This window comes from Manihot esculenta, chromosome 10 (genome assembly GCF_001659605.2).
Source record: "Manihot esculenta cultivar AM560-2 chromosome 10, M.esculenta_v8, whole genome shotgun sequence".
Lineage (NCBI taxonomy): Eukaryota > Viridiplantae > Streptophyta > Magnoliopsida > Malpighiales > Euphorbiaceae > Manihot > Manihot esculenta.
In genome coordinates, this window is record NC_035170.2 from 23,007,987 (window position 1) to 23,021,188 (window position 13,202).

Genomic DNA, 13,202 nt, shown 5'->3' on the forward strand with positions numbered 1-13,202 from the left:
GAACTCATGCATGGTGATCTGTGTGGGCCGATATCACCTACCACATGCGGCGAAAATAGGTATTTCCTTTTGCTTATGGATGATTACAGTCGTTATATGTGGATTGAAATGCTTAGAAGCAAAGATGAAGTTTTTAATGCTTTCAAGAAAGTGAAAGCTCAGATCGAAGTCCAGTCTGAATGTAAGCTCAAAATGTTTAGAACAGACATAGGAGGTGAGTTTGCATCGAATGAGTTCGGAGAGTACTGCAAGTTATATGGCATCAAACGCCAACTCACTGCACCTTACTCCCCACAGCAAAACGGTGTAGTAGAGCGAAGAAACCAAACCGTAGTGGAGATGATGAGGTGTCTATTAAATAGCTCCGGGATGCGAGTTACATACTGGGGAGAAGCTGCACGTACTGCAGTATACATATTGAACAGATCACCTACAAGAAGTGTCCAAGGCATGACTCCGTATCAAGCGTGGCATGGAAGACTCCCAAGTGTTCATCATATGCGTATTTTTTGTTGCATTGCATATGCCAAAAACACAGCTCCTCACTTGATAAAATTGGATGACAGAAGCATGAAGCTGGTTTTATTGGGATATGAACCAGGGTCCAAAACATACCGGTTATTGAATCCAAATTCTAATCGAATTGTGGTAAGTTGGGATGTTGTGTTTCAGGAAGAAGAGAAGTGGAAATGGTAAGGCCAGACAACATCAAACTCCATAATAGAAGGACCACTTGTCATCACATACAAGGAAGCACAAATATAAGAAGACAAAAACCTCCAAAGTCAGGAACTAACACCAGCTTCCTTATCACCTATAGCCGGGTCAGGTCCAGAACATTCAGAGACAGGAGAAAGCAGCTCGGAGGGACCAAGGAGGTTTAGGACTCTTGAAGAAATTTATAACAACACAGTGGAGGTCGACCAAGACTACGGTCTTTACCTCATGTCAATTGAAGAACCATCATCTTACCATGAAGCTGCCTGTAGTGAACATTGGTGACAAGCAATGATAGAAGAAATGGAGGCTATCTGGAGAAACGGAACATGGGAACTAGCATAACTCCTAAAGGACTAGAGAGCTATTGGTTTGAAGTGGATCTTCAAACTAAAGAAGAATCCAGAAGGGGAGATCATTAAATATAAAGTCAGACTTGTTGCAAAGGGGTATGTACAGAAACAAGGCATAGACTTTGAAGAAGTCTTTGCTCCCGTAGCTAGGCTGGAGACTGTAAGAGTATTTCTTGTTGTAGCTGCTCAAGAAGGCTGGATAGTGCATCATATGGATGTCAAATCCGCGTTCTTGAATGGTGAGATAGAAGAAGAGGTTTATGTGACACAACCAAAGGGATTTGTTGAACAAGGGAAAGAAAAAAAGGTTCTGAAGCTATGGAAGGCCCTGTATGGTCTTAAGCAGGCGCCTCGTGCATGGAATATAAAGCTAAACAAATGTCTACGTGAACTAGGGCTTCAAAGATGTGTGATCGAACATTCAGTCTACAAGAAACACAAAGGAGATGAAGTGCAGATTGTGGGAGTATTCGTAGATGATTTGATAATCATGGGTTCAAAGCTGAGAGCAGTGGAGGATTTCAAAGCCAAGATGAGAGAGAACTTCGAGATGAGTGATCTTGGAAAGCTAAGCTACTATCTGGGAATAGAAGTCAAGCAAAGGCCGTGTAGTATCACCCTTAACCAGGCAGGGTATGCAGAGAAGATATTCGAGAAGCTTGGCATGGCTGAGTGTAAGCCATGTTGGGTTCCAATGGATACACGAGTAAAGCTGAGCAAATCAGACGGAAGTCCTCCAGTAGATGCAACACTATACAAGAGTGCAATCGAAAGTCTAAGGTACTTGGTGAACACTCGTCCCGATCTTGCATATTTAGTTGGGATGGTAAGTCGCATTATGGAAGCTCCAACAACGAAACATCTAGCGGCCATAAAAAAAATATTACGCTATGTGAAAGGCACTTTGCATCATGGCTGCAATTACAACAAAGTTGAAGAGAAGGAGTTCAAGCTGGTAGGCTATAGCGATAGTGACTTAGCCGGAGACGTAGATGATCAAAAAAGTACGATAGGGATAATCTATTTTCTCAGCCAAAGTCCTGTCACCTGGATTTCACAGAAGCAGAAAGTCGTAGCCTTATCTTCATGTGAAGCCGAGTATTTTGCTACAGCAACAAGGACTTGTCAAGGAACGTGGATTAGTAGGCTGTTACATGAGCTGATCGGTTGGAAGACAAACAAGTTTGTGTTAAGAGTTGACAACAAATCTGCAATCGCGCTCACAAAGAATCTTGTTTATCGTAACAGAAGTAAGCATATAGACATTAAGTTTCATTTTATTCGGGAATGTGTTCAAAGAGGAGAATTCGAAGTTGAATATGTCAAGACTGAAGCACAACTGGCTGACATTCTGACAAAGCCATTGTCTCGGGACAAGATCGACGAGTTGAGCATGATGATCGGGATTAGAGATGTGAAGAATAAGCTTACGGGGGAGAAATGAAGAAAGTAAGCTCGTTTGTGCCATTTTTCTGTTAAGCACATACTCACGTGCACTATTTTTCTATTTTATTAATAAAGCACGTACCCACGTGCTCTGCATGTTTTAATTTGTTAAGAGTCAGTTATCCACTTATTCTATAACCCGAGTCTTGCGCGATGTGGCTTCAAGCTCGGAGTAAATTTCATTTTCAGTTTTTAATGGTTGATTTGATTCAGTATAAATAAGAATGAAAAGCGAAAACAAGTCTCCTCGCCGCTAATTTTTTCAAAAAGAGAGTTTACACTCTGCACAGAGCAATATTCACATTCTCGTGAGTTTGGTTTGAGAGAGTTGCAAGAGGTCGGCAGTCCGACTATAGTGTTCACACTTGGAAGGAGTGCTCACACTCGTTAAAGGAGATCGGCCTCTAAGATACGGGAGGTTGGAGATCTGCTGCAAAGTTATAGGAGGTCGGAACTCGGCAAGACCTGTTGCAAGTTACAGGAGGTCGGAGCTCGGCTAGATCTGCTGCAGAGTTACAGGAGGTCGGAGCTCGGCTCCCGTGTTCACTTGCTTTCAGGAGATCGGCTTAAGAGGTTATAGGAGATCAGCCTCTCAGTCTACATAGGATGTTTTACATTCTTAGATTTTCCTAAATATATATTGTCACTTTTCTGTCAATGAAAGGGTAAGGATTTTCATTCTCAAATTGTGTGATTCTCCAAATTTTACATTTTCTTGGTGTTCTATTGCAAAATCGCATGTGTCTCAGACACCATGGCTCAGGCAATCAAATCAAGGACATCACGTGGATACTCGTCGCTTCTTTAGTCTCCAGGATAATAAGACATATCAGATAAAGGACATTGATAAACTGGATGATGCTTAATGCGTTGGGTTGTCTCATGGGTGACCAGTGCTTTTGGATGATGAAGCAAAACCTTTTCTCTCAACTTAGACATGGCCATGGACCGGTTTCGGTTTGGAACCAGCATTTCAATTTATTTCTTGAACCGAATCGGAGCCAGCCTTATTTAAAACGTTTCAAGACGGTTTCAATTTCTTAAGGATTTTAGTCAAATTTCAGTCCGGTTTTAAAACGGTCACGGTTGTGATTTTTTATTGTAAAAAATGTAAATAGAATATAAAAAAATAAATATAAGTCTTAAATATTATTGAATATATATTTTATTAAATAAGCAAATTATAAAATGAATCCATTTACATGATATAAAAAATAAAATAATATATATAATATAAAAATAAAATAAAATTACATTTAAATGAAAATAATATTTTTTTTACATATTAACAATAAATTTGCACTTATTTGATAATTTAACTTGTTTATGCATTAATTTTAAGTGATACAATTTTTAAAATGATTTATTTTAAAAATAAAAAATCAAACTGAAACTGAATAGTCGGTTTGAATCGGTTAGTTTTCATCCGATTGTGGTTCCAGTTCACACGAGGGGAACATAATCGCCCTTCTAGTTTAAAGTTTTCGTCTGATTTAGGTACCAGAAATGGTTGATCAGTTAGGTTTCGACAGGGACGAAGCTACGGTGGGTCAAGGGGCACCATAGGCTCTCTGAAAAATTACAAATCATTTAGGGGGTATTTAGATAGTTTTACATATAGAAAAAAAATTATTATTAGATCCCTATCTATTTAAAAAACTTTATTAATTAATCCTTATTCCAAAATTACTCGATTAAAATATTTTCTACTTTATAAAATTAAATTTTTTAATCTTTCTATCAAATAAATCCTTATCCGTTTTCAATATTATTTAGTTCATTTAATTTTAATTATTTTTTTTTTGTCCCTCCCATTTTCTATTTTTCCAATTCAAAAAATTTATTTTTTATTTTTAAAATTTCAACTCCAATGCATTAATTTTTTTAAAAAAATTATTCATTCATTGCCTAATTTAATTTGATATGCTATTGTTGTTATTAAAAAGTAATTATCTCTCTTAATTAGTTTCTAATATATTTATAAAATTAAAATTATTTGTTAAACTATCTAAATTAAGAGAAATAAATTTTAAAATTTTATAAATAAAAGTGTTTTACGATTAATTTTTTTATTAATTAATAAGTTTCATGGACCATTTAAATTTAAAAATAATTTAATTTTAAAAATATAAATTTAATGGGTAATAGGTTAGATAATTTAAATTTAAAAATACTTAAATATAAATAAGTATTATTTTTTATAGATAATATATTAGATTATTTAAATTTAGAAAAATGAAATAAAATATTGTTTCTATAATTAATGGGTTAGATAATTTAATTTAAAAAATAAAATTTATAATAAATATTATATTAAAGATTTTTTTTTCTACAATAAATACTATTAAAAGTCAATTTCATAATAAAATGAGAGATAAGATATTGTGATATTATGCTCTAATGATTTTCTTTATGCATTAATTTTGGAAAATTCCATTGAAATCGGGGATATCCATGCTTCTTCACCAATAAAGAAGAGGAAAATCCACCTTTTAATTCCAAGAAAAATGGTGGTAGCTGCAGAATATCTCATTTTTGCCAAAGTTAGTTGGTGAAATCATCCTATCGTTTTCTAGTGCTAAGGTATTGATTCACCACCTTTTTGGATTATTTCAAATCTATGACTTATTAGAGCTATTTTGTATTTTTTTTTTTTTTTGCATTACTTCAAATCTATGACTTATTAGAGCTACTTTGTTTTTTTTTAAATTATTGATTTGACTTATTAGAGCTACGTAGACCCATTAAAAGGACGAAAAACTCTCTCCTAAATTTTAAATGTATTTTATATTTATGATGTAAATTCGAAACCCGATCTTGACCTTGGCATTGGAAAGAGAGCGTCGCAAGTTTGAAAAACAACCATCACAAACTATTGTTAGTGGAGCAGATGCAGCAAGTTCTTGACCAGTTTTTGTTTTGTATTGGACACCCTTGATTGTTCCATTTGCTTCAAGCAAGGATGTTACTGTTCCTTGTTCCAATCTTACACTGTAAAGAGAAATTAGAGAAATTAAGTTATGAACTTACACGTTTAATGAAAAAGGTTTCATTAATGGAATTGGAAAGGAAACGATGATTACTTGGTTAGACTAGCAGCTTTTTCTCGCATCCTTTGGATGAAACGTCCATTGTGAAAGCTTCTGCCAGACACGTTAGAATCAAAGCTTTGCAAGGGATAGGAAAGTTTAGTACTTCTTCCTCCCTTGTAAAGAGCATATCCAAATACTTGTTGGGCATCGATGTCTTCTACGCAATCTGCAGCCACTCAAAATGTATATAGTCTAAGAATGAGAAGTGACAACATTGGTTTGCAGTAATAAAAATTTTGGAACTTCCTATTCTGGTTACCTTGAAGTCCCAACTCAATTAGTTTGAGGTAGCCACCAGGTTGGAGAAGTTCTCCAACAATTCTGTCAGGCTCAGTCAAGTCTCTTTCAATCACATGTACGTTCCTTCCATCCTGCATTGGAGAGAAGGAAACAAGGACGTAAATCACATATTTCTGATAGATTAAAAAGCAAGCACACAAGAAGTAATAGACAGAGAGAGTTACCTTGCCAAGAGTATAAGCAAGAGCAGAACCTGCAACCCCAGCTCCAACAATAATTACATCTGGTTTATTGTCTTTCTCTGCCTGGTCTATTCCATTTTCAGAGCTCTCTAATTTTTCATATCTTGCAACTCCTCTTGATGTTGTGGCTTTCTTCTTTGCTGTTATTCTATACAACAACACAAACCCCAACAAAGAAGCCATGATTCTTCCCATTAAGTATTCAGATTCCATTTCCAGAAGCAATATAAGAATTGTACAAGTGATGGTGAATTTTGAAGTCGTGTAGAAAAATGATTTTCTGGTTCCTTTATATAGTTTTCCAAATGTAGGACTAAATTGATGAAATGGTTCTACTAAATCAAATACAATGAGATTTGGACAGATGCATAAGAATGAAAAATGTTGTCAAGATCTTCAAAATGAAATCAGTCTAAAAGACCACAAAATGGATTTCATTTGTTGTTTTTATTAAGCTGTCCATATTTGGAGTTTGGAGTCTTGTATTTGACCAAATAGGTCTTGAATTGCAGCAGTTGTCCAATGCAATTATTTGACTGGTAATGTAGTAGAATTGGAACCACATACCAAAAGTCCTCACGTGATACTACTGCTCAAGTGGGTTTTAACACTAGCACAGGTTAAGGATTTCTTGTCAGGATAAATTACTAGTCAAACATAACCCAAAGCCAATCACAAACTCAAAAATAAAAACAGTTACAAGTAGCTACAAATTATCATAATATATAAGATGTCCTTTCCTTATTAAAAAATAAGTTATTTTCTTTAAAATAATTTAATTTTTTTAATAAAAAATTATTTTTATTAATTTTTTAAATATTTTAAATGTCAAAAAATAGGAAAAATATTTTTCATAAAACAAAAGGAGAATTCAAGAAATTTAGCTCAACTCAACATATAAATAAATAGTTGTACAAATTAAATGAGATTCATTTATTTTTACTCTCTCCTATCCTTTTGGTTAAGATATAAATCAATTATAATAACTTTATTTTATTTTCAATACAACTTGTCTTTAATATTTTATTTTTTTAAATAATAATTCAAATTATCTTTACACTTTAATTCAAATCATTAGTAATGATTTTTTATTTGTATAAAACTTAATATCCTTATTTTATGTTAAAAATGGATACAATTTAAAATTAGCCAAAAAATATTATTTTATAAACTAAAATAATTGTCATTGTTTAATCTATATAAAAAAAATAAAATGAACAAAAAATATGTGATACAAGAAGTGGATACATGGTATATCAAATGAGGGATAGAATTATCTTCAAGACTGTAACTTTAATAACTCTTAAAACCTTTACTAAATTAGAGGATAAATTTTGCATAAAACTTTATTTACAATTAATCACAAATGAGATTTATTTATTTACACTTGGACAACCATAACTCGAGTTATTTCACGAATAAGCGGTTGAATTAGTAGGAATTATTTGTTTGGTTTAATTTTTTGTACTTATTTTCGATACTCTTTCTGTTATAAGTTCCATCAAAAGGTATAGGAGTTAGCGATTATCAGCTCTTCATTTGCTCAGATAGTAGCTCCATGGTTATGTTAGACTGAAAATATCATGAGCTGCCTCTTTTTCTGGTGGACATTGGTGCTCAATCATCATGGAATCAGTTGGTTTGCATGGTGCTCTTCTTCTTTGGTTGATATGGTCATTGATTTCTTGGTCGATCATGGTCAATTATGGAGGCTTTGAATAGATGCGATGGATTTAAAACTGTTATTTTTTTCTTATTTGAGTGATGCTCTCATCCATATGATTAGGAGTAGTGTAAATTGATGTCATTGTAGGGATGCTAATAGGAAGCTAGATTGGTTCGGTGTAATGCAGGTGTTGGACAGTGGGTGCATGCTATCCGGTGGTCCTTCAAGTTAGGGTTTATGGGATTCTTATGATTTTGAGTTGTAGTTTAGTTTTCTAATTATTTTGATATCTAATCTTAATATCTAGTTCGATGGTCCTTCGAGTTAGGGTTTATGGGATTCTTATAATTTTGAGTTGTAGTTTAGTTTTCTAATTATTTTGATATCTAATCTTAATTCACTAGATATTATTAAATGCAATGCCTTTTCAATGTTTAATTTGCCTGTCCAAACTTCAAAGAATATAAATAATAAAAAAAAATATTCACATTATAGATTGAAAAATTGTTTTTTCTCATTCTTCTTTTTTTCACTGAGATATTAGTCTCTTTGTTTACTCTCACACCCTCTATCTCCTCTGGCCCATCCGGATATGGGACATCAGTCTCAATTGACCGGATAGTGAGTTTTTCACCTCTGGATTGTTTATTTATTTAATACAATTTTTTTTAATAATATGTAATGTTTCTCTTACTTAATGTATTAATTAGTAATTTTATTATTTATTTAATAATATGTAATATTTCTCATTTCTCATAATTTTTGTCTATTTTATTTTTTATATATATTAAGAAATATAATTTTTTTTATTAACTTTCTAATTATATCTATCTTAAATATATTAAATTTTAATATATATTTTAAGATATTTTTTAAAAATTAAATAAAATTACAATAGTGAATTTATATATTATTCGATAATCGTTGGCACTCAGGCCATAGTCGAGCTATTGCAGGAGAGTCAGACCCAAAATCCATCAGAACCCACTAAGCAAGCTGGCCCATTAATGCGCATCCCAGTCCACAATCGGACAGATCAGTCTAGCTGAGTTCGGGCTCAGAGGAACCCAACTCATCTGACGTGATGGGGGAGTAGGGAAACAGGCCTAACTATGCTGCAACTCTATCAACACGAGCGTCGAAAGAAAATTAAATGGCCGCCTGACGATGATGAGAAGGCAAGTACGCCCGTATGTACGGCTCTGTATAATAGGGACAATGGAACTATAGAGTAGGGTGGCGGTTATGCATCACTAGAGGACAAGAGAAAAAGAAATAAAAAAGGAAGGTGTGAACCATTCAGGGTAAGCTTACTCACTCATACCAAAACCTACCTCTTTCTAAATCTCAGATTATCATTATTCTAAATTAAAAATAAATAAATAATAATTTTAAAATAATAAAAAAATAAAAATTATGAGACAGAAATAATAGATTAGATATGGTCATGGGTTGATTCTTGTTCGAAACTGGGGATTTGATTTTATTTTTCGAATTGAATTTAAACTGGCTCGCTTTAAAACAGTTCAAGGCAGTTTCGATTTTTTTAATGGTTTCTATCTGTTTTCAGTCCGGATTTAAAGTGGTCACCATTCTAATTTTAATTTTAATTAAATTCAAATTATAAATGGTTAATCCGACGTTGATTTTAAAAAAATTAAAAGTAAAAAACTTAAATAAAATATAAAAAAAAATAAATATAAGTATTAAATTTTATTGAATATATATTTTATTAAATAAGTAAATCATAAAATGTATCCATTTACATGATATATGTTAGCATGATTATAAAAAATCAATCCAAAGTTTTATGAATTTTTCTTATGATTTATAGTGGTTTATGCTTGAACTCACACTTATAATCAAATTGTTGAACTGCATGTACCCAATTAAATACCAAGTTCAATTAAGGTTTTTTTTTTTTTTTTTAATGATGAAATCAGCAAAATTCAAGTGACGTTTTCTTGACGGGCATAAGGACATTAAAGAATGTCAATCCCATATCGGCCAGAATTAAAACTCATTAATATTTTATGTTTCCAATGCACAATGGAAATCGCTGAGTTCAGTAACGTGGGCTTGTAACCCAAGTGGGGGCTTTAAGGTGTTGTGACGTTGTTTTGAGCCCTTATGGCAGGATCAGGCTTGGCTAATTTCTGGCTTGCCCGTTCCAAGCTGAGAGTTAAACCATGGGACCTGGGCGAAGGCTTGGGTCTCCTAGTTCCTAGAGCAGAGGGTAATGCGTGAGGCTGGCTTCACAGAGCAGCGATTACCTCTCGCTCCCAGCAGTGGAAGGATAACAGGTCAGTGCCATCCTGGTCCATATGGCTAGATGGGTTGTGCTAACTGGACCATCACTTTTTTCCCATTCACATTTTATTTTTTTAAAAATAATATTTGAGGATTAGAGTAATTGAAAATAAATAGCAAAACTTTAGAAGCATATCAAATTAATAATGAAATGACTAACTCCCTATTCATATATGATATATCATAAAGTACTTCACCTAATCTATGACTTGCATATTAAAGGAGAAAAAACACAGCAGAATTGCTATTGATATTTTCATTCTAACCTCAAAATAAATTTTGAGGCCTCCATTTTCAGTAAAAATAATCATAATGGGACAATTGAATAATTAGAAATTATATTTTCCACATATAGCTGAACAAAATGCAAAGATACATTTCCTTTAATAGAATCAATCTGAGTTGGTAATCTAAGCCGTACAGAATAAAGCAATGAATCGTGCACCACCGATATCCTTCAAAAGATCTAGATGGTCTGCAGCAATACATTACGCTTTCATTTCTTGTAAGTATACGATCTAGGATTAAATATTTTCTCCAATTTGACATGGAGCAACTAGCCTTGGATTTTACGGCAGACTTGGACCGGGGCTAACTTTTGCATTTTAATTATTTTTTTAGATATTTTGGGTATTTTCATAATTTTATATATTAGGGTTTTGTTTCTATTATAAATAGCCTCCCTTGGCTATTAGAAAGATACTTTTCAATCTTTGAGGAATTTCAATAAGACTTTTAGTCTTCTAGCCTATCTTTTCTCTTATTTCGTCTTAACTAAACGATATTGGTTAAAATTCCTGACAGAGTCTAAATAGTCTTTTATTGGTATCAGAGCGAAGTTCGATCATGGTAGATAACCAAGAGGCACGACTTGCTTCGATTGAGGTATCTTTGGCACAATTGAGGGAGATGATCGAACAACTGACCCTACAGTAGGGAATTCACCAACCCGCCGCCGTCGCACACCTTCAGGCAGTCGCCAATCATGTGGCCGCCAATCCTGTGGTCGCCAATCCTGTGGTCGTCAATCCTTTTCCTGCAATTCCCCAACATAATTATCAGGAAGGTTACAAGATCAAAATAGACCTTCAAAACTTTTCTGGTTCGTTAGATGTGGAATCTGTTCTTGATTGGCTGGCAAAGGTTGAACATTTCTTTGAAGTTATGAACGTGGAAGAGGATCGCAAGGTTCCAATTGTGGCTTATAAGTTAAAAGGGGGTGCAGCAGCCTGGTGGAATTCGATTCAAAATGAACGCTATCGGAGGAGGCTGGAACTCATACGAAACTTGGTGTTGATGAAGCAGATGTTTGAACAACGGTTCTTGCCTAGCGATCACGCTCAGATTTGGTATAACCGGTATCATGACTGTGTTCAGGGGAACTGAAGGGTGGAGAAATTGCAGCTGCCTACACAGCCACACCCTTCGCCATACAAAGTCGGATGGATTAAGAAAGGTCCGAAAATTGAGGTCAACAGAATCTGCAGCGTGCCTATCTTAATCGGTAAATCTTATACTGAACATGTTAATTGTGATGTTGTGGATATGGATTGCTGTAGAATTTTATTAGGTTGCCCTTGGCAGTTCGATGTTGATGTCTTGCATAAGGGGAAAGAGAATTCATACATGTTCACGTGGAATCAAAAGAAGATTACTATCTTGCCTTCCGGTTCTGCGAAACATTCTAAAGTGGAAGGGAAGAATGTTGTTGTTGTTTCCACTGGAGTACAGAGGCTATCAGGCATAGTTGAGAAATTTTGAGGCACACTGGCCTTATTGGTGAGAGTAAAAGGTACAATGGAGGATGCACCATCTTTATCACCACCCGTCAAAGAGCTGTTGAAGGAGTTTCCTAAGATAGTGGAGGAATCATCCAAGCTTCCACCTCTACGGGGTATCCAATATCAGATTGATCTCATTTCTGGATCAAAACTACCGAATCTGGCTCATTACAAGATGAGTCCAAAGAAAAGTGAAATCCTCCAAGACCATGTGGAATTTGCTCACAACAGTGTTGTCCATAGCTCCGCAAAGATGTCACTGTTTGCTGTTGTGTATAGAAAAGTCCCAGCACATACAGTTGATTTTATTGCCCTTCCCACAGGTTCTCACAATAGTATTATAGGAAGCAACTTGGCAAAGCATCACGTAGATATTTTCAAACAGGTACAACAATGCCTTACAAAAGCCAATGACAAATATAAAGCTACAGCTGATAAACATAGGCGTTTCAAGTCCTTCAATGTCGATGACCAAGTTATGGTATATTTACGCAAGGAGCGTGATGGAGGACAGAAAAAGCTTGACGCCAAGAAGATTGGTCCATTCCGGATCATTCAGAAGATCAATTACAATGCCTATGTTCTTGACCTCCCATATGAGATGAAAATTTCCAAGACGTTTAATGTGGCAGATCTATTTCAGTACTACCCTGCTGATGACAACTCGAAGTAGAGTTCTTTACAAGTGGAAGGAAATGACATGGAGCAACTAGCCTTGGATTTTACGGCAGACTTGAACCGGGGCTAACTTTTGTATTTTAATTATTTTTTTTGGATATTTTGGGTATTTTCGTAATTTTACATATTAGGATTTTATTTCTATTATAAATAGCCTCCATTGGCTATTAGAAAGACACTTTTCAATCTTTGAGAAATTTCAATAAGACTTTTAGTCTTCTAACCTATCTTTTCTCTTATTTCATCTTAGTAAACAATATTGGTTAAAACTCCTGACGGATTCTAAATAGTCCTTTATCACAATTACAAAAAGGATTACTGATCCAAGTCCTTGACAGATTTGAACACCTAATTTCAACTGCTATAAATAAATACATATATTGAAAAGTTTTGTGGTACTTCTAAATCAATGGCATTCAAAACAAGTCTCTCTTCTACTTCTCCTCCCAAAAGAATCGCCTTGTGGATTCTTCCACTGTTAAACCAAATGGTCTGAGCTTCTCCCTGAACTGCTCCATTTGATCCCTGTTGACTAGTGTCGGCCACGTCCTGATGATCCGACTTGTCGACCGACCTGTCCGACGTCTTAACGACTTGCCGACTTGTGGTGGTTTAAGACTTGATTTGTGTGTGAATATCTTTTCTTTCCTTCTTTGTCTTATGAAATATAAGAAATT

At 34.5% G+C, this 13,202-nt stretch overlaps 1 protein-coding gene across 1 annotated transcript; it reads right to left on the reverse strand.

Moving 5' to 3' along the window:
* Positions 1-2,643: 2,643 nt before the first annotated feature.
* LOC122724824 (squalene monooxygenase SE1-like) lies at positions 2,644-6,540 on the reverse strand. Its single transcript, XM_043960698.1, has 5 exons — positions 6,073-6,540; positions 5,868-5,979; positions 5,600-5,774; positions 5,339-5,507; positions 2,644-2,769 (listed from the first exon to the last, which is right to left on the reverse strand). The coding sequence occupies exons 1-5, from the start codon at positions 6,301-6,303 to the stop codon at positions 2,644-2,646; spliced, it is 813 nt and encodes a 270-aa protein (XP_043816633.1). The 5' UTR covers positions 6,304-6,540.
* Between the last annotated feature and the right edge of the window lie 6,662 nt (positions 6,541-13,202).

Excerpts from the sequence above, each read along its gene's own strand:
- LOC122724824 (XM_043960698.1), bottom strand. The coding sequence starts at position 6,303 with ATGGAATCTGAATACTTAATGGGAAGAATCATGGCTTCTTTGTTGGGG. Across the intron at positions 5,980-6,072 it reads TTGCTTATACTCTTGGCAAG|GATGGAAGGAACGTACATGT; the intron begins GTAACTCTCTCT and ends TCTCCAATGCAG. Across the intron at positions 5,775-5,867 it reads AATTGAGTTGGGACTTCAAG|ATTGCGTAGAAGACATCGAT; the intron begins GTAACCAGAATA and ends GAGTGGCTGCAG.